At 34.8% G+C, this 26,799-nt stretch overlaps 1 protein-coding gene across 11 annotated transcripts in view; it reads right to left on the bottom strand.

Moving 5' to 3' along the window:
• Positions 1–26,799, bottom strand: part of SLIT2 (slit guidance ligand 2) — a 264,849-nt gene that overhangs the window by 46,055 nt on the left and 191,995 nt on the right. For 5 of the 11 annotated variants that reach the window (XM_065060633.1, XM_065060628.1, XM_065060636.1 and 2 more), the window contains exons 13-26: positions 24,992–25,135; positions 24,701–24,864; positions 23,952–23,975; positions 21,583–21,600; positions 20,346–20,496; positions 14,563–14,637; positions 11,424–11,567; positions 10,179–10,322; positions 8,882–9,048; positions 8,026–8,158; positions 5,022–5,090; positions 2,554–2,625; positions 2,258–2,329; positions 811–882 (exon numbers count right to left, since the gene is read on the bottom strand). In XM_065060633.1, the coding sequence (XP_064916705.1) occupies positions 811–882; positions 2,258–2,329; positions 2,554–2,625; positions 5,022–5,090; positions 8,026–8,158; positions 8,882–9,048; positions 10,179–10,322; positions 11,424–11,567; positions 14,563–14,637; positions 20,346–20,496; positions 21,583–21,600; positions 23,952–23,975; positions 24,701–24,864; positions 24,992–25,135 (1,449 nt within the window). The remainder of the gene's footprint in view (positions 1–810; positions 883–2,257; positions 2,330–2,553; positions 2,626–5,021; positions 5,091–8,025; positions 8,159–8,881; positions 9,049–10,178; positions 10,323–11,423; positions 11,568–14,562; positions 14,638–20,345; positions 20,497–21,582; positions 21,601–23,951; positions 23,976–24,700; positions 24,865–24,991; positions 25,136–26,799) is intronic. The other 6 variants (XM_065060631.1, XM_065060637.1, XM_065060634.1 and 3 more) reach the window with 3 other exon arrangements.

Raw genomic sequence — 26,799 nt, 5'->3', positions numbered from 1 at the left:
ACTTAACAGACACCAACATGGAATCATAAAATAATTTAGAGCACTCCAGAGGTCATCCAGTCTCAGTTCCTGCACAAAGCAGGGCCCACTTCAAAGTCAGACCAGGGTTGCTCAGGGCTGTGTCCAGCTGAGCTCTGAAACTCTCTAGGGATGGAGATTTTTTCCTTCTTTGAGCAACCTTTTCCAAAGCTGAACCACCCTCACCATAAAGAATTTTTAATTATGTTCAATCAAACTTCCCTTATTGCAGCTTGTGACTCTTATTCTTCACTGCGCACCTCTGAGAAAAAACTGTCTCCATCATTGCTGAAATTCCCTTAGAGGCTTAAAAACTATTGGGGCCTTTGGCATCTCCTTCTCCAAGCTAAATAAGCCCAGTTCTTTTAACCTCTCCTCACAGCTCATACAATCCAGCCACCTCCCCACCTTGCTTGCCCCTATCCTGTATTTGCTCTGGTTCATACACATCTGCTTTGTGCTGGAGAAACTGAACACATAATCCAGATGCAGCCTTAAGAGGGCCAAGCAAATGGGAGTGACTGCTGTCCTCAATCACCTGGCTCGTTGCTTTCTAATGCAGCCCAGAGTCTTCAGCCTCCGTTGCCACTAGAACACACGGCAGATGTGTTCAGTTTACTGCCCACCAAGAGGCCCAGCATTTTTCTGCTGAGCTGCTAGCGGCTCTGGCCAGACCCCAGCCTATACTGATGCGTGAGCTTGTTCCAGAGCAGGCCTTTGCGTTTTGTCTTTGTTCAACTGTATGAAATTTGCTAAATATAACATTTAAAATGCAGCTATCTGAATACTTACAGGTGTGATAATGATGAGAGATCATTAAAAGCTCCTTCAGGAACAACAGAAATATCATTTCCATGTAAGGATCTTAAAAAGAAAATAAACAATGCATAAAAATCAGCAGGTTAACTGCGAATTTCATCTTTGGTACAGTTTTCAACATTTTACTTTTTGTTTTCCTTTCACTTCCTCAGTGTTTCCAGCTGTCGTGTTCTTTCTTCGTTTGTTTTTTTAAGCTTTAACTGGCAGCCTGCTTGTCACTTGATATTTTTCGTCCTTAATTTTCATGAGAAATGTTACTAATAGGATTATTTTTAAAATAAAAGAATAAAGGTCAGTAAAAGTAGGTACATCTGCAAAGTACTGATTGGATTTAGGGATAGCAGAAGAGTTATTATTTCTGACTTTTTCACCAATTCCCTGAAAATCCCATTAATTATGTTCATACTTTTTTTTTAAATCTTTCATGGATTCATGGAAAACATAGGCATTGACTGTTCATTAATATAAGTACTAATCTGATAGTAAAGGTAAAGAACTAAAGACCATATTAAGCATCAATACCAGGATTAGTGTTCTGTTTCCTATAGAAAACCTGCACAAAAGTATTTATCCTCTTCTATACATTCATTCAGTTACACATATATCTGGCACATATAGGACTATGGTTCTTGAAATTATCCACACTTATATAAAATAATTGATGTTATGCAAGTACATTTAAATAATGCCATGCTTGACACATTTAATCCAACTAAGCTATTAAATCATTAGAAACTACCTAAATGGAGGCAAAAATTACAAGTTTTGCTGGGGACTTTTGAGAAATAATTTTTTGCAGTATTGTGGTTGTTTTTTTCCTTAATGACAAACTGAAGCTGTAAACTACACTGACTGGTCTTTATTTTCCTTTGTCCCTTTTTGTGCCCTTTCAACCATATTTCTCCTAGTGTTAAAATGGAAAGTTTTCTTGGAAACAAAGAGTAATTTTATTGCTTTTTCAATAGTAAACCATAATGTCATAGTTTTGGAAATACTCTCAAATTAAATGAAACAACAAAGAAAGAAATTTATTCTTGGAATAAAAATATTCAAAATTCAACTGCAAAACACCCTCATATATACTGAGGAATTTATACACCTGGCATTTTTGTTGGACTTAAATGCTTATAACAAGGAATAATGTAACAAAGAAAAGAAATACAGCCAAGATTAAAAAGAATTAAAGAAAAACTGTATGTCTGTATATACAATATTGCCCAGGGTCCTCAACTTGTCCACAACTTCTTGTGCAGCATTTTGAGAATGTACTTCCCCAGAATGAAGCCACTTAGATTTTTAAGGATACGTAAATATCACTTCTCAAATGCTTGATAGATTTTAAAATCTAGTAACCTCCTGCAGATTTGCTATCACAAATAAAAATTTTGTAAAATAGCAATGGTTAAAAAATAATACTTACAATAACCTAAGTGATTTCAAGCCATCAAAAGTCCGTGCAGGGATACACCTCAGGCGGTTGTAACTAAGAATTCTGGAAATACAAAAAATACTATCAGTGATGTATATCAGCCATTCAGTAAACAATGCAGAGCATGATCAGAACCAGCTTTTGCACACGTAGCTAGTTAGGAAACAAGTTATTTTATAGCTTCCACAAAAAGCAAGCTTTATTATCAATTAAATGTCCTTTCTTTCCAAGACAAAAAACCCCACTGCAATGCTTCCAAAGAGTCAATGTTACATGTTTAAACTTACAAGGTGAGCAGCTGAGTCATGTTGCTGAAGCTCTGATTAGAAAGAGTGCTGATTCTGTTGTTACTTAAATCTCTATAAAAAATAAATGCAGAAATTCAGACCTTAAAATGACTGCCCCATTCCTGAAACACTGTAAGTTAAAACTCACAGACACATTATTTTTATTAGTAGAAGTAGTATGATCATTGGCATCAATATTTAAAGCAGCACATATTTTTATTTTCACATGCCACGTACAAGCCCAGCAAGAGTTCAGCCTGATCAATGAAAAGCATTTTCATTTCAACACAGATGAAAAAGCAGTGCAATGCATTCTTATACCACAGCAATGTCCATCATGCTACTAAGTTAATGCGATCCTACATGAACTCAAGTATAGAAATTAAAGTGGTGTTTTAAAGTGGAAATCATTCTAGTTCTGTCCCTTATGACACCTGAGTAAATATAATCTAATACTCTTCTTAACACTTATATGCTGAAGACATCAAAGCCCAAACCTGTTATTACAAAGAACACTATCTAAGATTTGTAGAGAAAGCCTTAACATCTTTCTTGTTGTTCAGTATTCTGGTGAATAAAATCTTAACCATAAGCGTGATGGAAGGTGGAGAGGTATGCTGGTAGCTTCAAAGATAGCAGCTTCAAAGAAGCTTTATCAAACTTCAATACTGTTTTTTCTTTATTCTCATATTGTACTTTAGTTTTCATTTTATGTTGACTATTTCACTATTGTATACTGTATCTTGTTATCAAATATAGCATTTGTTTCTGAGGGCACCTTGGTGTTTTAACTCAGGAGTACTGCTGAATAGCAATATAAAGCAATATATATTTTTCCCCTTAAATTTCGTGAAAGCATGTAAGACAATAATAAACATATTAGGCAAGTAGAGCAAAATTCAAAAGAGAAGGAATGATTTAGAAATAAACAATTTTCCTTGTTAATCTAGAACTCAGGAGACACGTATGTAACTCCTTGTTTGGCCACAGAAGTGCTATGCATAGTGTTTTGGTTTTCCAGACATAGTTGAGGAACATTCTTAACTTCATAACAGCAGGATAAGGATACATTCAGAAGAGATCACAATAAAGTGTCCCACAGGTCTGGTATATAAACACTGCTAATACTAATCTTATTTGAATTTTATTTATTGTTCATCTATAATTTATCTTATTACATTTGTCTGCTAAGTTGTCTGTATTTTCTGATTAGGTGGTAAAGTTATATGATTTCTGGCTATGTTTGTCAAAAATAGACGAAGAGTACCTAATCTCTGTGACATATATCCACTCTTCACTGATACTGTTACTGCACACAGTCCAATCTATATGGTTGCTTTTTTGTACTGAGGTTGCAAAGTTTATATTTTCTGTGTGCTGCAAGTTAGGTCTTGTGTAGTAACTTCTCTAAACAATCCACAAAGGTGTCCTGCAGGTTCTGTGCTATATACATTTCAGAATATTGGAAGGGGTTTTTCCTGACAATACTTACAAAATACAAAGTTTTGTAAACATGTTTTTTCTAAAGCTGTAACTGTGACAACTTTTGTCTAGCATGAGGTAAATAAAGGAAATAAAGTTCTTGTTTTTGAATGCAAAACCATTGTCAATTTTTGCAGCAAAGCTCTAAACCCAGTTGAAAAGAAATTTAAGGGATTTTGTTACTCCCTTCCACTTTCTATTCTGATTACAAAGAAACCACAAACTGCTTTCAGAATGTTACACAGTTCAGCCTCAGCTGGTATAAATTTCTGTAGCCGTAACAAAGGCCATGGAATTACGGCCATTGACATAGATAGTCTTCCTGTTTCTCTTACTCTACTCTTACAATGTACAGAAATAATATTCAAATAGTTCATGAAGTAGAGGTAATACATTTTAGAGCAGCTAGTGATTTGCCTTAAATCACAGAGTGAGTCAGCAATAGTTGGGAGTGAGGTGTTCTAGACAAGCTTTGTTTGAGTCATTAAATCATATATTGTGGGAGAAACAGAAGGGGTTACATTAAAATGGTAGAACAGCTGTATGTGCTATTCCTATGCGAAACATACGATGAAGTGAAGCATATCAAAGAATGTTTCTTTTGTAAATGGAATAATTGTAGTGCCTTTATGGAGCTGCATAACAAAAACGCTGTACTACCCTAACACATTTTGTAAGATCTTGCATCTCTTTTCAGGTTAACTATAATTTTTGCCTATTTACTTTGTGATGGAATCACTGGAATGAAATACCTCTGTTTATAAAATGTGACTGAGTATATTATATGTAGGATGTGGTAAGTAGAACAAGTAATATTCTACTTATCACATCCTCCATTATAAAATGCGGTTAGGTATTACATTTACTAACAGATATGATACATTTTCCATGGTTTTTTTTTCTTATAATGAAACCCAAGTATAATGAAGTAAGGTTTTTTGTTTTCTTTTCATGCCAGTAGAGAATGATGCTCTAAAACTACTTACATGAGTGTTAAATGCTTGTAGTTGGAAAGCTCTTTTGGAACAAGGGTAAACTGATTTCCATCCAAATACCTAAAATAGAAACAAACAAACAAACAAAAAAATAGAGCATTATTTTTTCATTATAACAGTATTATCTTCATCCACTAATCTTAGTATCCAACAGTAAAGTTAATAACAAATGAATACACAGTATTTCTATTTTATATGAAACCTTGTTTGTAAACTTTGTGTTTTAGAGACACAGCTGAGGATCTGCACCCTAAGGTCTAAATTCTATTGTGTCAGATATTATGAAGTAACAGCAATAACAACCAACTCTTACATAATGCTTTCTATTATTTTGTAAAGACTTTGCAAAATGAGGTCTTTATCATCTCTGTTTCACACACACACAGATAAAAAGTAAATCTGACTTCTGCAAGTCACATTAAGTGTGGACTTTCAGCTATTGCAAATAGACACTGACCCTGACATTGCAGAGGTAGCCTTTTACAGTGGAAAAAGGAAGGGCTGGTCCCATCTCTAACAGTAAATTCATTTGTCATGCCTGCAGTTCAGGTCACATTCCCTAATTTCTCCATGTATATCTCATGATATATCAGGCATGACACACTATAAGCCTGTTCCCATGGAGGATGTTAGGGACTAAAGGCCATCATCAATTATTCTTCACTAGAAAAGTTAGATTTTTTTTTTAAACCTTTCCCCCTCTTTGTAGGTTTACAGCTCCTGTATTATATTGCTTGCTCCTCTTCTGTGCTCATAATTCTCATTAACAGACATGTTCATCCTTAGAGTTAACGGGTGCAGAGACATCAAGAGGTACCAGCACCTGAGTCACAGGTAAAGGAAGGTAACAAGCCTTGTCTAAAAAGCTTCCAGCATGCAGCCAGTCTTTACAAAGTACAAGTGGAGGGGCTGTCCATGTAACTAGGGCAAGAAGTGCTGAATTTATCTGATTCTCTGAAATGGAGCAAACAGTGGTAAGAAGATTAAAGGTCTTCAGTTTCTCAACGGGGGAAAATAACTTGCTGATGGTGGTATTATGGTGGTATTACTTGTGTCTCCTGGAAGTCAAGTAAAAAACACACCCTCATCATCCCTATACAAAGAAGAAATATTAGCCATCCAAACGTCTGGAACACACTTTGGTTAAGAGCAGTCTCTGATAAAGATGTTCTTATATTAATTTTGAGCTTAAAGTTTTAAGCATGCTTCACCATCTTTGGAAACCCATCTTGACTAAATGGATGGGCTGAAACACAGTTAAACTTAATGAAATAACTTAGACCATGCCCTCCTTAGGTCTGCTTGCCAAATCCAAAATATATGACTCTACAAGTTTCATGCTTACAATATGCTAATGTCATTACATAAATGAGGATGAATGTAGCATGGGCTCATATACTTAATTATTAAAAAAGAAACCAATATTTAAACTCTTCAAAGGAGCAAGTATTCGGAGAATACTCTTTTATCAACAGATATATTAGGATATGCTGTTTTAGCTTCATTAGAACTGAAGTACTACAAGTGTCTACTCGGCTGATAAAAATTTCTCCTTGTTCAAATGAAACAGCGATTAAGATATTTTATAAAACACACAAAGAGTACATCTTGGAAGGGTTATGCATGCTAATGAACAAGAAGAATCAATCAGTATGCAACTGCTAACAGGAACCACCTGCATTATCCTTTTGAAAAATATGCTAAATTGCATGCACAGACACTAATTAAAGCATGCCAAATTGTACACAAACGAGTTTTCAGTCACAGTCAGGGTTCCACTTGCACTTCCAAAAGTATCTCTCTTTAGATGCTTAACTTTACATTGCATTGAAGCCTCATGTTGTCAAATTGTATTTATTAGGCCAGGCTACAGTTAAGTAAGTCATCTTTGATTCGGGAAAAAAAAAAAAACCCTGATGAAATAAGTTACATGTTTATATAGCTGTGTGCTATTATGAGGTTTTAGTAATTTCTCTTCATTAATGACTAAAGTCTTTGGATACTCTTAAGCACCAAACTACAGTGGACAGTTCAGAACCTTCTCTATAATACCAACTAGTAAAAGAATAAAACTGTTTCAGTGACATAAGATGCACAGTCCTGATTTCTTCCGAAAAGCACTGCATTAATCAGTGATTATGAAGCATTAGTAATTTAATATTAAACACTTGCCATATGTAACACAAACCTAACTTTTTTTTCTTGTCAATTATTTCTATTTTTTTCTATCTTGTGACCTATCTGATCAAGATGCAAATGAGCTGATTAACTCAATTTTTAGGTTTATATTTTCCCTTCCATAATGCATAAAAATTGACTCATCCAGTTATTATCTTCAAACAATATGTGAAGTGGCAAGCTCTTTGTCACATCAGTGTCACTGTCCATCTGCATATGCAAATTCTATCTTTTTCATAAAATGTAATCTTTACCATTTTTTTAACATAAAAATGTATCAGGAGATTAATAAAATATCACAGATTTTATAAGATTGCCTATGTGAATAGACCATTCTTTCTAAAATGTCACAAAACTGTATTTATTAGGAAAATATGCAAACACAGTAATAGATTGTTTCTTTTGGCTGTTTCATGTAATTGCATTTCTTCTAATCCTTCCTAAACACTGACCATAGAATCAGATTCACTGTTGTGAACCCAATGTAATATGATATCCGCATTCAGTTATATGTTATTCCAATGTTGGCATTATCAAATCTGGGAGTGATTATAATTTCATAAACATATACTTTTAGAGCTTTTCAGTAATAGATAGTTCTTAGAGTGTTCTGAAACTTATAGAGCATTTCTAACTCAAAATTCACCTCAAATTTCTGAAGGTACTGTGGCAGTCTTATACCTATAAAGCTGTATATGAATAAATTTGAACTGATCTACTAAATCAAATTCTTCATTTTCTTCTCCCCTCATTCTTGAACCTGGCAATATAAATCTGACATCGATTTTCACAAAAGGAAAAAAAGTGTGCCACTTACAGTTCAGTTACATCTTTTGGGATGCCCTTGGGCAAAGCTTTTAGGCCTTTGTTGCTGCAGCGAACTACTGTGTCTAGACAAGTACATTCTGCAGGACAGCGGGACAGTGGAGAGCAGCTGTTGTCATCGTTTCCTGGTTAACAAAAACAAACAGAAGCAGTAATATCCTAATATCCCACCTGGAATTCCTATAAGCAAATATGATATTTCTACATTATGATATCTCTCAGTAGGGAAATCTTTAAGTCATCTCTGTAAACCATTGCTCCAATAATTCACATTTCAAGTGATGCTTTTTTAGTACGATGCTGTTTTAGTAGGCAAAAATGTTATTATATGGAAAAATGATCATTAAAGAAAAAGTAAAAATAAAAGAGAATAAAGCAAAAAAATATTGATTTTCAAAATTAAAAAATTATTAAAACCAAAGAGATTCTCTTTACAGAAAAGTTAGCACCTTGAAAACTGTCAAACTAATTAATGGAAGTCACAAAATAAGTAAAATGGTTTGTTATTTGATCAAATAATCTGAATGAGCACTTGATTCAAGCATCAGCATTTGAGAATATTCTCAGCTGAACTACAACATTTGATCAATCTATTTATTTTTTCTGTTATCTCTAAATTATGATTAACAGTACTGAACATAGCCAAGAAAAACTTTTGAGCACATATATAGAATAGCTATGTGCTTGCTGATCATCAAAGAATGGGTGAAAGATTTTTAAGCTGCCATAGAAGCTGAACATGAAACACAGGCAAAGTTAATTAATGCATAATGCTTTAGGATCTATGGGAATCGTGCAGCTATACATATGAAAGCTGTAATTATAAAAAGTTCAAATAATTTTCTTACCATCATCACATGTAAAATCCTGAATTGCCACATCCTGGATGGGAATCTCTTTGAGGAAATAGGGTTTTTGGCAGCGAGGGTTCCCTGTTACAATGCGTTTCTTCCTCAGCCAGTCTCCAAGCCACGCAAGATGGCAGTTGCAGTTGAAGGGATTGGCCAAGAGGTTTCTGAGAACCACAGGAAAGTTTACTTCGGATGAGCCCATTTTGTCATCCTAAGTATTGTATTTCTATTTTCAGAAAGCTAAGCTTAAATACCATTCTTCAAACAATACTATGTACAAACCATACGTGAAAGCCGTTATCTAGGCTCTGTGTGGTGAATCTTCATATAACTCGTTTAGAAATAATTCAAAACTGTCAAAGACCTGACTTGTTGTCAAGCCATTCTGTACTGATAATGCAATAATTTCATATAGAAATGAAGGGTGATTACTCTACATTATTAGCTTTAACCTGAAAACAGCTATTCCATTAATTTGTCATCCCAAGATTTCCATCTTTTATTTGCTCCAGGGAATAAGTTTCCTATCTGAAGTGACAGCTAAATTGATTACATGCCAGTTATAAAAATGAATTCACTTCTAGAAGTCTCAGTACTTCTGGCATCTCCTTACTTCAGCACAGACCTATTGACAATTCCATTGTTTATAAACATGCCATCCTTAATATTCACAAATTAGTCACTTGGTGCAAAGTGTCACTTTCTCTGTAAAAACGGGATTAAGTACTTTCCTGAATGAGGCTACCTACAAAATGCATTTCTTCAGTAAACCACGTGGCAGCTTCTCTCACTGTTTTCCCTTCCCTTCCCTTAAATTACATTGCATTTAAATAAAAAATGGATGTCTTTTTATAGAAAGTGGGACTGAAGCTTCATTATAAAACATGTGTGAATTAAGATCCTGATTAGGCTGAGGAAATATAAGATAATGATTGGATGGCACAGTGCAGAAAGACAGACAACATGTGGATTCAACCAGCTGTGATTATGTGATGCCTACACAAAATGTGGCTTTCTACCCTGGCTCAGTTCAGGGAGTTTCTGCAAGGGGGCCAGCAGGACATTTTTCCTGCCTTCTCAGGCACTTCTGCATCAAAGGGCACCATGAAAACATACTCTTCATGTGTCTAAGATGGTCCAGAATAGAAACATCCTCCAAAAAATCTCTCTATAAACTTTATGTTCCCTTTAATTTACCTCATGCTGTCAAATTATAAAGTAAACCAAAAGGAGAAATGTCCCTAAAACATTATATCTTTCAACTTGGGTCAGTTAAAACACGACCATGACTTACAATGTGGAGAGTGAATGCAATGTATCGAAGGAGCCAGGTGCCACAGTGGTGATCTGGTTGTCGTAGAGTGAGAGCAGGCGGACTGAGCTCAGCCCTGTGAAGCTGTCGTTCCCCACACAGCTCACACGGTTGCTCCTCAGCATCCTGAGAAAGGAACGATCAGCATTGCTTAGCTTAGCCTGAGCAGGGGATGGAGCTGAAGTGGTGGCCTAAGCAGGGGCCAAGAGGTATAAATCAAATTGATTCAAATTCCCCAAACCAGAGATACACGGCAGCCTCCTCTTCATGTTTCAAAGCCTATTGACCCTGTCATTCCTAACTTTGCATTTAAAGCTGCTAAAAATTCTTAGAAGCAGCTATTCTTAGAAAAGTTCATGAGGAAAAAATATTCAGTTATTGATAGATAGATAGGAAACCAGCAAATTTCAAAGCTAGCATGTTTTACAGAAATATGAGATTTTAGAATAGATGTTTCTTGCTTAATATTTTGAAATTTTTACTAGATCTTATAGTCATGCTTGAGGAGGAGATCAGCTCAGGAGGAGATCAGCTGGTATAATGCAACCTTCTGCTTCATATATGTGACAGTTCTGGAGCTGATTTATTAAAAATAACTAATGTCTATGGACAGCTGAAGCCCCAAATACCATTTAATGTTGGCTCTGCTCTGCTGATCAGAAGGAAAGGCTCTCTGAAAAAGGCCAAGAAGCTGTGGGTTGTAAAAACTGCCTTTATGGAAAGAATGAATTGCGTTCAAGCTATGCTGCTCTTACTCCTCCCTCCACTGTTGAAATGACACTAAAATTACTTAGCAGAGAATAATTTCTCACATTTCAATATCCTTCAGAATAATTTTTTCCTCTAGCAAAATTCCCAATAGTTGAGCTGAATTGAATCAGACTCCATTATGTAAAATGTATAATTCCCGTGCAAAATTCTGGTACTTTGAAGCAGATGATTATTCCCATTTCCGTTTCTGCTGTTGGATGTTGACTGATTCCCATTCATTTCATCATTTTAGAGGACACAATTTCTCTAGTCAAGTAACCATAATGAAGAATTTCAGCTCCATTATATCCATAATTACTAATTCATATTATGTATGATAAGTTGTTTGTAAAATATTAACAAAAACTAAGACATGCTTGAATAATCAATAGCTAGTCCTCCAAAATAAAATCTTATGACAGAATATTACTTAAAAACAGGCAGAAAGAACAAAAACACCCAAATAATTGCACTTACAGTGTTTTAAGACTTTCTAGTCCTTTGAACATTTTGTGTCTAACACTTTCCAAGCGGTTGCTAGTGAGCAATAGTTCATTCACACCAGAGGCTCCATCAAATGCTCCTTCTTCGATATCAGTAATCTTGTTATTGCTCAGGTTTCTATTACATGTTAACAGAAACAGACAGAAATACGTTTTCCTTTTTAAAATACGCTAAATCAACTGTTAAATGCTGCAGATTGTGCAGATTTCAGTATACGGAGTTACTGTGTAAAAGCAACAAATGTATTGTTCAACTTCAGAGCAATAAAAGCAAAATTCAATGCCCTGCTGACTAAACAAGTAAAGCAGTGTTTAGGAGATATTTTAAATAATAAGTTATCCACTCCATGCTGCTGCCACACAAGAATATATTTTTATAATTTTGAATCTTGTCAGTGACTATTTTTTTTTCATGTCTCCAGTCCTTGTAACATTATTAGATGAATTAATAACAAATTGATATTGTGTAAGTACCCACACAACTAAGGGCTCTGATTTCTTTATTTCATCTACATAGACACAAATATAAGAAAACAGTATAAAGAGCACCATATGTTAATGAAATGTGTGAATGTAAACAGTAAAGGAAATGTTAACCATTTATGACATTAGTAAAAAAGGAGGGCTTACAAGCAAGACAGTTCATTTATCTGCAATTTGCATGCAAAGCAGATGAAAATGTGGGAAAAGGACCAAAGATACTGACAAAATATTTAGTGTTTATAGTTTTTAGTTGAAATATGGAAATTACATCCCAAATGGATTGTATCTGTACTATATATACAAAGCATACATACTCAACAACACACGTTTTCTTAAAGACTTTACATGTTATTCTTACCTCGTTTTGTTTTTGTTTGTTTCATATAACTATTTACACATACTACAGAATAAATATCTACACACTAAGCAGTGTTATAATACACAAGTGATTTTTTTAAAAGCTCTTAAAAACCCTCTGAGATAACATAAAATGAAAGGAAGCTATAAAGTTTTTATTTGATGGAATTAACAGTGTTGGGAAGAAAATCAAACAATGATGCAACTTCTAGAACAGTATTTTAATTGCTCAAATCAAGAAAGATACTACTAGTCAGAACAAAAATTCATACACTTGCCAGAATGAACTGGTGCCATCATCTCAAGGAATTGTGGCTTAATCTTGAGTGCTGACTGCTCATCTCTAGCCTAGCTGTAATTTAACATACACCTTGCCTGTGATGAAGGATACAATCATCACTTTAATTTAGTTTCACAGTGGAGCTGCTCAGCCTCCTGTAAGGTGCTGCACAAAACTGGAAGCAAGAATCTCATTATTTCTCATCTCAGCAGGCTTATCCATGTCAAGTCCTTAGTGTCCTAAAATCTTATTTGTCCCTGGTGTAACACCGATAATACTTCACCCAATTCACAGGGATATTTTAAGGATTAATGTTGCATAGCTAATCAATGATGCAGTGCATACACATGCTTTATTACTGATGAACCATCAAACTGATTAAACATTTAGGCCCCAATTTTCCAATGTCATCTGTGCAGAAAGACCTCTGCACCTATTTGAACTCTGAGAAGAAATATGAGCTCCATAAAAATATAGAATTCACTTGTATTGGTGTCTCTGTAACATCACTACTTTACTGCTTTCCAGCCATGCTTAACTAGTCACTGTATTATCCTCTAAAATGAAGAACATTGTAACAACTGATAAATATATTAGAAAGTTACAGAGCAGCATTACTAAAAATGGTAACTTTTATTTAACATTTTCTCAATTTTGTTCCTCCTCAATTATCCAGATTCCAAAGGTCTTGGATGTTCCAGCAGTCAGGTACACTAAGACTGACTAATATCCTTTCTTTTCTTTCGTCTTGAACACCTCTTAAAATAGAAAGCATCAAACTAGCTTTAGATGACATGAAATGTTTATTAAGATATCTTTATAGCCTGAAAACATATAATTACTGACAATCCACTCCCTTGTCCTTATTTTTCTTAAATATGAAGAACTAGTATATGTGTGCCCGTGTATCTATGCCACATTCAATGTTTTATTTATTTCAAAGGCACTCTGTAGCTGCAAAACTTGCTTATCTGAGAGCCCAGAGGAATGAAGAAAACTGAGTATCTACTGCATAACACCAGAACACTGCCATGCCATCATTTCTACATCCTTTTCTTAAGTATCTGAGCCCAATTCAAAGTGGCAAGGTAAAATTCAATCTTTGAACTACTAGCTAAAAAAATCAGTAATAACTGTTAAACTGATTGTGATCATTACAGCTGCCAGCAAGGATCTGGATATGGCTAACAATAGTTTACGTCATACTATTGCTCCCCTTGAGATTTCGGTCACTAGTAATGTAGACAGACTTTTACAAATGATATTAACTTGGTGAGTACACTCAATAAGCAGTGCATAATTTTCATTAATCTGATCTACTTTTACTTGCATTTTTCTTCACTTACTATTTCTGTTTGGATTTAATCCTGAAAAGATTGAGCATGGAATCACTAGAGTCTAACTAAATGATCTATCCTCAAATATGTCTTTTGCATTAGCAAAATAAAAGCTTTCCATAGATTTATTTTTTAATAACATCTGCAACTGGTAAGATTATAAACTCCTCTTAGATTATGAACTGTGAACATGGATTTACATGGATGAGCTACTAAACCATTTTTTTCTCAGTCATCTAATTTTGATATTCCCCTCATCTAATGACAGTTTAATGAAGCACAGAATCAAAGACATGTCTTGAATGTGCTGAAAGAGGCAAAATTGCCTGGTTAGGGAGTAGTACAGGAAGTTACAAAAGATTGCTGGCACCTTTTTTTGAGCAGCTTATACTGTGAGCTCCCTGCTGTGGCTGCAGAACAGAGCAGCTGGCTGGACACTGCAGCGAAAGTGTCGGAGAAGTTGTTATTGGCTGTGCCCAGCCACATAGAGAAGAGCTGCCAACTCTCATCTACCTCAGTTATTAATTTAAACCCATTCTTGATTTTTTATTAGAATATACTGAATTATAGATACGAACTAAGAAAGGTGGAGAAACACAGTAAGGAGAAACTAACATGCTAATCTGAATAGACAGGATCACTGAAGTTGCACTTACATTTTACGCAGCTGTGGAAGCTTCTTAAAGATTCCAGTAGCTTCCAGGACTGAAAATTCATTGTTATTTAGACGCCTACAAGAAATGACATCAATTTCAGAAAAAAACATTCAGGCATTGGTACAGAATGTTCCACCCTAAGTAAGCTTTTCAGGCTGGTTGAACTGAATAGCTGGTATTCAACTGGTAGCTGAAGAACAATTCCGTATACACTGACATTTCTAACTCTGGTAATTCCTGTGAATTAACATTTTCATTAGTTAAACATACAGAATCAAAAACACATCACAAAATATCATTCAACTAAAACCGCTGAGAAATATAAGAAGATGTTTTTAATTTTTCTTTTAAGGAAACGAAACCAAAAATGTAACCAAGGAAGGATACCATGGCAACATATAAATAAAAATCTTTAAGAAGTACATATAGACCACTGAAGATTATTTTACTCTTCTTTAAAGGACATCAGGTGAGGTCTGCCAGACATCTGGAGGTGCTCACAGAACACTATTTACGAGAATGAAATAATTACTTTATGCTCAATGCTTCTTTTGAATAGGGACTGAAACACACAGCATAGGACTTCCCAAGAAATTAAAAACACTTCTCTGACCATGGCTTATCTTCAGACCACTCCACGTAATGTGCATGTATTGCGTAAGGAAGCATTAAATGCTGCTTTGTAACCCTATAAGAAGATGTACAATGAGCAACAAATAGTAGCTGGATACCAATTTTTCCTGCCCAGGTCTCAAGGCTGTTTCAGCATAGTATACCTTTAGCAGTACCTTTAGCAGTACCTTTAGCAGCTGCTAGGTTAGGGGAATATCTATGTTTCAAAAAATAGATGCAGTAACCCAGTATTCCCTATTTCCTCTCTTGAAAAGAAAACGGAAATTATGAATCTTAGATTCTTTATATGTTTTAATGGAGTCATCTTATTAAGGAAGGGAGTCTGTCCAGCTTTTATTTAGAGATCTTAAATAGGAAGGAAAAGAGATGACTGACAGTATCACTGTGAAATGAAATCGGCATAATTCTAAACCCAGAATGCTTTTCAGAATTGCCTTACTGCAAGACAAGATTAAAAAATCCCCTAGAAAATAAAAGAAAGCTGCTCGTTCATCCTTCCTTCCTGCTCATTCTCAATGACAGTCAGAAGGGAAATTACGGTTGTAAATCTGAAGGCAAGGCTGTACAATAGTTTCAGCATGGAACCAAACTGAGAGAATACAGAAAGAGTTTTTTGAATATACATGAAACATTTGTATACCACACTGAAGTACAAGGTACGTGAATTTCAAAAGATGGTACTGCCTCTGAAAATGACTTAATGTGATTTTATTTGGGACCATATAAAATTATTTTTTTCACAGTGTCAATTCACAAAGATACCTCATAACTGTAAACAACCTTTTTTTTCTCTGTCCATCAACAATGGGGGCACCAAGTGTCTTATAAATGCTGACATTTTCAACTACTTTTCAAGTGCTACATCATCTAGTAGAATGATTTGTTTGTGAAAAACTTTAATTGATTCTAATATTTCCTTGCTGTGCTTTAATGTAAACATTTCTAACCCCATTGAAAAAGACAAACAATATGATCCTTTCCTCTTCCCACCAACCTTTTACATATTAAAAAAAATTACTTTGTCTTTCCCTCAACTTTCCTTTACACAAATGCATTTAATCTTTACAGTTTTTCCTTGGAAGTCCTCTTTTCTAGATGATTCTAGTTCTTCTTGACCTTTTTTTTCACGTGATCCATATCCATCTTGAGAAGTCAAGTCCTTGACCCAGTATCCCAGCTGATATTTTACTATTGTTAGGTAGAGTAAAACAATGATTTCATATAACTTACATACTACATTCATGTACATACATCCCAACATGAAATTTGAAGCATCACCCAATGGCACTCCTTCAGATTTAAATACGTATGATAGCAGCACCATAGCCTTTTCTCTTGAACAACTTGCTGGTTGTTTCTCAATCTTTAAAGTAGTCTTAGTCTATTATAAACATTAGAGGCCAATTTTCAGAATTTTTTTAGAGGCCAATTTTCAGAATTTTCCATGTGTTTCAAAGATTTTCCATGTTTGAGAAGTTTCTCCATAATTATCTATGATGGAAAAGAGGCATAGGTTGAATCACTGTAATGTGGATGATTAAAACTGTAGCACAAATTGTACCTTCCCTCTAACTTTGTGTATATGGTGATATCACAATTAATTCATCATCACTGACTGTAGATTTCTAAATGAAAGGACACAGAGAGTTACAAATTATGGCTTCCTGGTCAGAGGAATGACCACTTGGATCATGTGGCTTTTCTATAGCTGGAGATTGCTGGCTTTGGATCTGCAATTGTTAAATACTTGGGCAAGAAGTTTTCATTCTATTATCATTGTAAATGATACCACACTCAGAGGAATGAAAATTATTACAGATAATTGGAAAATATGGATGTAGTTGTATCTTCATTATTTTCTGAGCCCAGTGCTCTTTACCGGTAAAGGCAATAATGATAGCTATTACCTGTCAATCACTGGATCATGAAAAGGATCTTAAAAATACTTGTATCTGGTTTATTCAAAGAAAAGTACTGAAATGTCATTCTAAAAACAAAAAGGAAACAGAGAAGCATTGATAATGATGTCTAAATATTCTGTTTCTCTGTTTTATTTGGTGCTTTTTCCTGTTTTATTAACACAATGGGTAAAATATTTGCATGTTTTGGTACAGTAGCTGGACCTTCCTGGAAGGATATGTACTGCAGCCATATTCATGCTTTTGAAAACTATCTTGTTAGGATCTGGTATTATATCATGCACAATAGCTACAAAAATTGAACATATAAGACTGAAAATGTTTTTGTTTAGTGTTTCTCCTGAGGACTCTGGTTTGAGTGATCTGTCAAATGCTTCCTGAATTTTCCTATACATTAGAATGCTGCCTGAAAAATATATTATTTCCGGGATGCATTTACAGGCTTTGACTTTATCTCAAATAATTGAATGGCAGACTAAACAGATGTTTCACTAGCTTTCTGGAAGACTATGAGCAAGAGACAAAATAGAAAAAGAAGAGCACTTGGCTCATTTATAAATTTTTTCACCTTTTACAATTAAATATCTGTCTTGAACTATATTATTATTTTCAGCTCTTTTAAAAAAACGACTACTCTGAAGAAATAGGTTTCTTGATGTGATATTGTTACGGTTGCAATCTACACAATCAATATTCTTTTCCTCACTTTTGATCTTAATTTCCAAGCTGAGTCTCAGCTACAAACAACACCCTGCAGAGAATAATCTATCCTTCTTCATCACTGTTATAGAAGCACCAATATCATTTGACTCTAACAAGTATCTTTATCACATGGTGGCTAAAAGAGAAGAAGGCTACCTAGCTGCTCTTCCCGTATATGACAGTGGAAATCAGAGAGTGGCCCTAGAACTGGGAAGTCCTAAGAGGAGCAACAAAGGCAGTACATCAAAGACCAGGCGTAACAGGACAAAACAAGAGAAAGAGCTGTAACTTTTGCCCCAGGGAGGCAAATACCAGAAGAGTGTATTTAGCTAGAGCAACTGGATTTCTAGAAGCAGCAAAAAAATGCAGAAATAATTCTTCTATCACCTCTAGAATACCTGCAAGGCTGTTGAAATTTTTGATACATCAAAGGACTTGATGTACAGCTTATCAAGAAGGTTGAATAGTGGCTTTGTTACAGTTTAAGACCATCTTGCTGGATAAAGTGCTGTATTAAATAGGGCTGTTTAATGCAAAAAACCAGAAATGAAGCAAAGACATAAACTGGAGAAAGGTAGATTCCATCTCTAAGTAAAAGTTCCCATTTTAAAGGATTTTAACAGAAGTGACAGGAGATTATTAACTTCTACAACAATCTCAGGGAAATGGTTGAAATTTAATCTATTGATATCTTCAAACGAGACTGGATGTTTTCTGAAAGAAGTGCTCTGACCAAACACAAATTATGTTTTAGTCAAACACAATTTTTTTGTTGACTGAAATTTGAGAGTTCAGGATACACAGCTGATGATGCTCGATTTTTTGTTTCTTCTGAATGTAATATGTATGAATTGCAATTAGAGAAAGAACACACTTGACAGTTTATCATCCACATGTAAATAAATGAATAGGAAATTCAACAACTAAAATACTAAATTAAGATTATTATTTATTCAGAGCAGAGAGAATTAAATATCAGTCTTGCTAAAAATCAAGACAATGCATGCTTATGACTTCAACAACTCTATTTCTCATCTCTTGGTTCAGTTATTATGATTTTGACAATCATTACTTTATGATCTCCTCCTACACTTTAACCTGCTACCCATTCCATCAGTTTTTATTCAATTCAATTAATTTTATCTAAAAAATATTATAGCATAAAATTACATATATTTGATGAGTATTTGCTGTCATTTTTTCCTCCTTTCTAGTTCTTCATCCTCTATATTGTATCCCTAGGAAATCCTATATGAAAAAAAAAAGTATTTCTCCATAGAAATTTATTTCCCTTTACCCAAGACTGTGTATCAATTTTTTTTTTTCCTCTGGCACTACTTCATGAACAGTAAATCAAAAACATTAACACAGCCAAAAGCCAAGCTTTGCTTTTCCAACATATGCCACTCTTTCAATTGAATATGCCATTATTCTGGGCACAACTAGAATTACCACTCAGATTTGTAATTAGAACATCACTAAGTTCAACTCCTCCTCCCAGCTCAGAGAAAGATAAAAATCTCCATGTCTATTTAAACAACTTTTCAGTTTCAAATTCCTTTTCCTGTCCAGATATTCCAAATCTTTAACCATGGTCTCATTATTTCATACCTTCACTGCTGTACTGTTCCTTTGATGCCAGTTGCAGACTGATCATCTTTTAAGAGACGTGTCATAGTGCTGCTCGTCTCACCCCTGTAGGTCACAACTTGATTACAGTACTCCTGTTTCCACATCTCTGTCCCCGCTTTACTACATCACATCAAAGTCCCTCTCTTTTGCCCCTCATCATTCTGCCTTGTTCTTTGCACTAAATCTCCCAGGAAAACCAGCTATTTCCTCCTGCCTTTGCTCTGTCAATGATGGCCGCTTTCAGCTACTGCCTTTCTGCTGATCCTTCAAGCATCTCTGCATTCCCTTTCATGCTATACTTTGCACATGGGAAAACCTTGTAAAGCTGTCTTAATTTTATCTCTCAATCCCTTCTTGAAGACTACTTCAATTGTAATGCCTACAAATCATTTCCATATGGCACTTATTAAGCAAGTAATAATCTGTGACTTATTTTCTGCTCATGTCTGTTCATTATATTATTATCTCATCTTCTTAACCCAACTCTGTTGTTTGTCTGCTTTATCTTTCTCTCGTCTCCTGCCTGACACACATAATGTGTGCTTTGCATAAAAAGAATCAGCTCTGTTTTATTAAACATCTACATAGCACTTTCAAAGACAGACGTGTGGTTACTGGATGTCCTACTTGCTCTTGTAGTTAAAATAAAAAGCAAAGTAAACCCCACCACCATTCAAAAAAATCCAAGTGGGCAGCTCATGTACTGGAGAGCTAGAAATATAGAAGAGTTACCTTATTTATTTATCATAATTTTTAAGGCTACATGGTACCGAAATGATGCATAAATAATTGCTATTAATATCTAATCCTTCGAAGTGCACCACTGTGGTTTTATATTTGAAAATTTTAGTTGGTTTTTCCATAAGCAAATAGTGCTTTATTATGGGTTCAACTTACAACTCTGCTGTGTACTGGGGGATGTGATCAGGAATTTTGTTGAGTTTCTGATTGGAGCAGTCCACTGTGGTCCCTTCACAGCGACATTTCTCAGGGCAAGCCAAATCTGCAAAGCAGTCTCCACTTAATTTGGATCTGTAATCTTCAGTGCCTGTGGAAGAGTCAAGTCAAAACACAGATACTGAGTCAATAAAGTATAAGATTTACTTCTTGTGAGAGGGTTGAAAAGATATCTGCAATGCAGATAATAGGTGGGCAACTTGGGAAATGTATGATAAACTTTGTGATACTGAACAGACACAAGGGCTTCAAGAGAGGGTTAAATATAGGGACTTAATATATGCTGGAAAAAGAAACTGTGACCAACTTCACGTAACAGGATAACATTAACTTGAGCTTTTCACAGCTGTACTTTCTGCTGATTATGTTGTCAGTCAATCTAGCCTTGTTTATAGCTAATCACACAAATGCCACTAATTCTTTTAGAATTTCTTTCTCTGTATCAAGACTAAATAGATCCTGAATGCCACCTTTTCTCTTTCTCTTGTTACAAATTTGTATTGTTGACTGGACTTCATTAACCTCTGTGATTTATTTTTTTTTTACAGTCCCGATACTCCATATCATCTCAAACGTGTTAGATTGAAAGCCCTGTTTTCAGTTTTAATTTAAAGAAGTGTGTGATCCTGACTTTAGCCTCAGCAGCTTGCCATGCTGTAGAAAGCTGCGTGACGTTCCATGGTGCTTGACAGAACCATGTTTTACTCATACCTCACAACCACATGGTTAGATCAAGCACAACAGAAAATCTCGCTACATTATCAAAACCCATCCATTAGGCCAAGGATAAGAGCAAGGGAAAAGAGGAAGGAGTAGGTATAAGTTACAGAAGCATTTGAAGTTTAATATTTGCTTACATGACATGGCATTCTTATTACTGAATGTCCAGTGTCACAGTAACAGTATTACTGTCACAGATTAAATAAAAAGTACAAAAAATGAACCACATTGAAAGTTTCCTCCACCATTTCCCAGAGTCAGTCAAACAAAACATCCTAAACATTTCAGGAGAAAACATCCAGTAAGGAACTGAGGGTGGGTGACAAAGAAAACAAAGAGAAGCTGAAAGGACCTGTGGGTTCTTCTTGGACAAAGGTGAAAAGACTGAGACTAGTAGAAGGTGCATCAGGGCTGGGAGGTACATTGTGATTTAGCTCAGACACTGAACTTTACTTACAGCCAAAATGGTGAACTCCTGCAAAAGTAAAGATAGCCAAGAAGGAAAGAAAGACAGAGTAATCCCAATTAAGACAAAAACATGAACTAAGCTCTCATGTTCTCTACACCGAGAAGATGTTGCTAAGTGGTACCATCTTCAGCAGAGAGAAAGAATAAGTCATTTTAAGTGGCATTAAAAAATGAAGTCAAGATTGAGGTTAGTTACAGATTTCATACAGGATGATAACGTTTCCCATGCATTTTTCCTCACTATTTTGAATATATTCTTTAAAAGCTGCTTCTTTGGACATATATACATGCTATGCCACTTAAAACCAAAGAAACATAGGAGAAACAGATTCCTCAGAGGAGGAAAAAAAAAACCCAAATCAACAGTCATCACATATTATGTTATCTAGAATTTGTAAATGTCTAAGTAACACATATGATATAATTACATGGAATATGTCTATGACCTAGCAGACAAACAATATTTTTTTTTTCAAATTAGCAGTTTAATATTGTACAACCTTTAGTCTTCCAAATGACTATAATGAAGCTCTACTAAGACTTCCTAGTGTCTGCAGAGCAAGATCTCCCAATGACATATTTAAAAAAAATATAAAAAGTTTTTAAAGAAATGGTAGCATATTTACAGTATTTACTGAAGTGTAAAGATATGATTTTAGCACCTTTTAATATCCAATAAGCAAGGCTACAAATACTTTTTTATCCTCTTGTGTCCAGAGTAAATCACTGTCAGCAGTTTAAAGTAAACAACTAAAATATTCTGGGACAAAGTTTTCAACAACTAAAGGAATTTTATGTGGTATCTCCCTGATAGCCTGATGGAAAAAGAAAGCACAGAAGCTGTATTTCAAGAAGCAAGTCTGTAGCACTTTTAAATTTAATTATTTTTCTTCGTTTGTTTGTTTGTTTGTTTCAGTAATACCATTTTTTAAACTGCATGTGTGGCCATGTTATAAGCAGGCTGTGAAGAGATGTGCTGGCAAGAAAACACTTCTAACTTGGAGACAAAAGTTGTGCTGGCAAGGTTGAGTAAAGCCACTCTGTGGCAGGAATACAGCTGTTCTACTCATTAAGGAACTGAGTGGTACTACAGGTTTGAGAAATTGAATCCCCCTCTGTTTTATGCTGCTTTAAAACACATTTTTACGGCTGCCAATGCTGACAAATTGCTGCCTTATTTTGTATTTCATTTTGTTTTTTCTTCATATTCAAACTGACATACTAGTATGAGCGCATGAAGAACTTCACATGGTTGCTGCAAATTTAAGTGATACATCTCACAGCCTTATATGAAGAGTTGTTAAACATACCAGCTTAAAAGACAAAGACCAAACAAGAATGACAATATACCTGTAGTACGTGAAAGAACAAGTGCACTGGCATCATAATCAAATCTTGTTGATATCTTTCTAGATATTAAACTATGGTAGAGAACCCTGCTTGCAAATCACATACTGTAATTCATCAATAGATTCATTATTCCCTTGTTTATTTTGCCAGTCAATCACTTATAATCTGTTAGGAACGTAATGCAAGTGCATAATTGTTTTGTTTGTTTTTTGTTTTTGTTTTTTTCCATTAAGAAATCAGTGCACATACCTGGCAAGCAAGGTAAAATAAAGAAACACATTTCAAAGAGCTAGGGCCAACATCAGTAAATCTTCTGTGAAAATACTGTAGACGTATTGTAGCTTAAAGTGGTGTGTAAATTGCTGTTCCACCCCAACTCTAACGCCATATTTTCTTTAATGGAAAGCATTTTTGATTAATTGTATGTGTGTGACCACAGAATGCCGTTAATGAAGAATATCAGCTTTCTTTTCCAAGCATTCCACTGTGATTTCATAAATACAAGGAGGGTGAGCAAGCAGTAGCTGCAGCCAGTTTAGAGCATGAAAGCAAGGCAAGAAAATGTTCATTTGTTAAACGTTTATTTTTTTTAAAGTTGTACTAGCTCTTTGATGGTAGTATTGTTTCCTGTGTTTAAAAGCAGCTCAGGAGCTACATTTTAAAAACAGTAGTGGAAGAAAAGCAAGGTACAAGGTAAGTAAAGGTGTCAATTGAAATATGAAATAGCAGGTGCAAACTTCTAAATAATTTAAGTAAAGGTATAATTTTGGTAGGTTGTGTGCAAATTTGTGAGACAAAAAAAACCCCAAATGGAGCTGCATGCTAAGCTCTTATGTTCAGAAATCAGAAGTACCAGCAATCTACAAAGGAAAACTATGTCTAGCTACAGGTATTGACTAATGTTAATATACATGCATCAGTTTCCTAAAAGCTATAACAGACTTTGCTTTTTGGAGAAAGGGAGAGAGTATCTGCAGTTAGTCAATCTTACTGCAGAGCCAAACCTACCTGGAATGAAATACTGTTCTTTAGCTAAATAAAGAGAAAAAAAAAAAAAAAAAATAGAAGATGCACCTGAATGTCAGCAAGCAAAGAATGAGTTTTATTAGATTAAGTATGGACTACAGATAACTACAGATAATTAAGTGAAAAAATGTGTATTCACCATGAGAGTTGATAAACAACACAATGTGAACAGTCATAAATTTATCTGGAAAATGGATAACAAACAGTTCTCATCTGATATTTGCACTTGAGTCTAAATAAATTGTATAATGTGAAATGTACCTGGAACAGGTAGATACTACATAACAAAAGTTAGGATTTAGAAAAATATAAGTAGGAAATGGAATAAGATTAGAAAAAGAAAATGAATATCTATATGAGGTAAGCTCCCTGTATAAAATGAATATGTTATGTTTCCATATTTAGCTAGAAATTTTTACATCTTTCACATACTCTAGAGCCTTGTGGGAATTTTACAAAATGGTTTATGCTGGTGATACTTGTAACGAATAACTTTAGCATTTCATTCTGAAGTATTATGTGTTGCATTTCTTTTGTTAGATTTAGTGCTACTCAGAAATAGTGCCAAATGTGTTAACTATAGTAATGTTCCATGATTCAACAGTCTATGACTTCCATGGTTTCCCCGCTTCAGTCAAATAACAAAAAAAGATTCTGCAACATTTAATAATTCTGTAGAGAATTATTATTTGCCAATAAAAGAGAAATAGCAGCTGAACTAAGAAAATTACCTGAGCAGCGGAATTTCTTGCTTTTGATCTGACCGATCCTTTTGTTTGCCAGACGGCGGGGGCTGGTGCAACGGGCACCACTGGTCTCAATGGGGTTTGTATGAAGATAATCCGCCAGCCACTTCAGATGGCAGTCACAGATAAATGGGTTCTGAGCCAAATGCCTTTCATAAAGAAAAAATCATAATTTCACACATTATTTCCCTTTAGTCTCAGCTGTTCCCGTTATTTTTAGTACATTATAGAATATGAAGTAATACTAAAGACAACCATAAACAAGAGCATACATACAAGGTCTGAATTGCACGTAGGGGTGAGAAGGTGCCTTTTGCAATGGTCTGAAGTTTGTTGTCATACAAAGAAAGAAGATTCAAGTTGTGTAGATCTTGAAAAGCATCAACTCGCAGGCAATTGATCTTGTTGGCATTCAATAATCTGTTTAATGAAAGACAGTTCTAAAACTGAATGAATTCAATCAGTGTCGCTGCAACTTCAGTGTTTTTCACAGATAATTCTTTGTGTGCATTTGTAACCAGAGCAAGATATATAGTAACAAATATTAATTGACGGTGACATAAGGGCTTTCAGTGAATTGAACTACCTTACGTGTTCTGAAATTATTCCTAAATATTTGCTTCTTGGAGTTGAAATGTGTGGGCTTGTCCAGCTAAAATCACATTTCTTGTATGTGCTGGTAGAATGTGTGTGCGTAGTATTTGTCTGTGCAAAGAAACAAGCTTAAAAAATCAAGTATCTGCAAGGAAAGCTAGTTCCTTTTGCCAAACTAATAAACAAACAAAAAAGGAATTGAATAGTGTGTTCATTAGCTGGAAGAGATGTGCAGTGGCACATTTAATTATATGTTACTAATCAGCATGCTGCCACATTAACAGAGCTGTAGTAAAAACTGGTGGCATGGAACATATCCAAATCTGTCTTGGATCCTTTTTCCTCTCCATCTTCAAAGGAAACCTTTTCTTCTTTTCTTCCCTGTACCTTTCAGACTTCTAAAGTTAAAACAAACAAGCCAATCTAGACCAACTCCTTCATGCTTTAGAAGAGAAAACTAGATGCATTTTTATAACTAAATATTTTTAATCTTTTTCCCATATCCAGCCAGAAATTGAATGGAATAGTAGACTTGAAAATCAATGCTTTGATAAACATTTTCAGCACCCAAGTAGAAATGTACTTAAATTGAAAAGTATTGTCTATGCAAAGTATATCAAGTTATGGATACTTTTTGAGTACAGAACAAACAGAAGTTCAGAGAAGTCTCTTTTTTTTTTTTTTTTTTTTTTACAAATTCTGAAATATGTTTTTGTAACTAAAATCTCTTCAAAGGAAAACAGGAGTGCATATCTCCCCATTACTATCCTAGCGTGTGACTAACATAAATCAAAAATGTAAGCCTCTAGGTGGTGCTAGAAGTTGCATTTTCTTTGTATTTACTTACTATTTTGCCATCTTCAATGGCTTGTTAATAATACACATTTTGCCAATCACTATGCTATGAAGTCTGGACATGAAATACTTCTAATCAAGTGAGAAGTTTTAAATTCTTTAAGAAGCTTTAAATCAACACGTCAGTTATTCTGTAACCATTTCTTCCAAAAACACCATTGTTGTTTTATGGACTACTTCACAAATTTCTTTTACACAGTACAACTAGTGCACAGCTCCTTCTGCTAAATATTGACAATATTCGATAAAACGTATCACCATGACATTCTTCTTTATTTCCAGTACCAAATTTAAATAGAAATGGTTTGTAAGATTACACATGGAAATTTCCAAAGTGTGCACTTCTACTACATATCTTCTCTGCATAAAACATACAAATATTCCTTCTGTGGTTCTTACACAACTTTATACATACTATTTTCTGTTTACAGGAAAAGAGAGTATAATATCTTATGTATTTTATCCTTATAAGTTCCACACAAAGAATAGTTTCATTTTAATCATTTTAGGCTGAGATTTAACTGAGATATGATCATATTTGTAGATGAATGGCAAGCTGGCCTACAACAGTTTTAACTCAGTTGGCTTTAACATAATTTGTTTTTATTATACTCTGATCTCATATACAGGAGTTC

This window comes from Columba livia, chromosome 4, assembly GCF_036013475.1.
Source record: "Columba livia isolate bColLiv1 breed racing homer chromosome 4, bColLiv1.pat.W.v2, whole genome shotgun sequence".
Lineage (NCBI taxonomy): Eukaryota > Metazoa > Chordata > Aves > Columbiformes > Columbidae > Columba > Columba livia.
The sequence above is the reverse complement of the archived record's forward strand: the minus strand, read 5'-3'. Positions and strand labels throughout refer to the sequence as shown.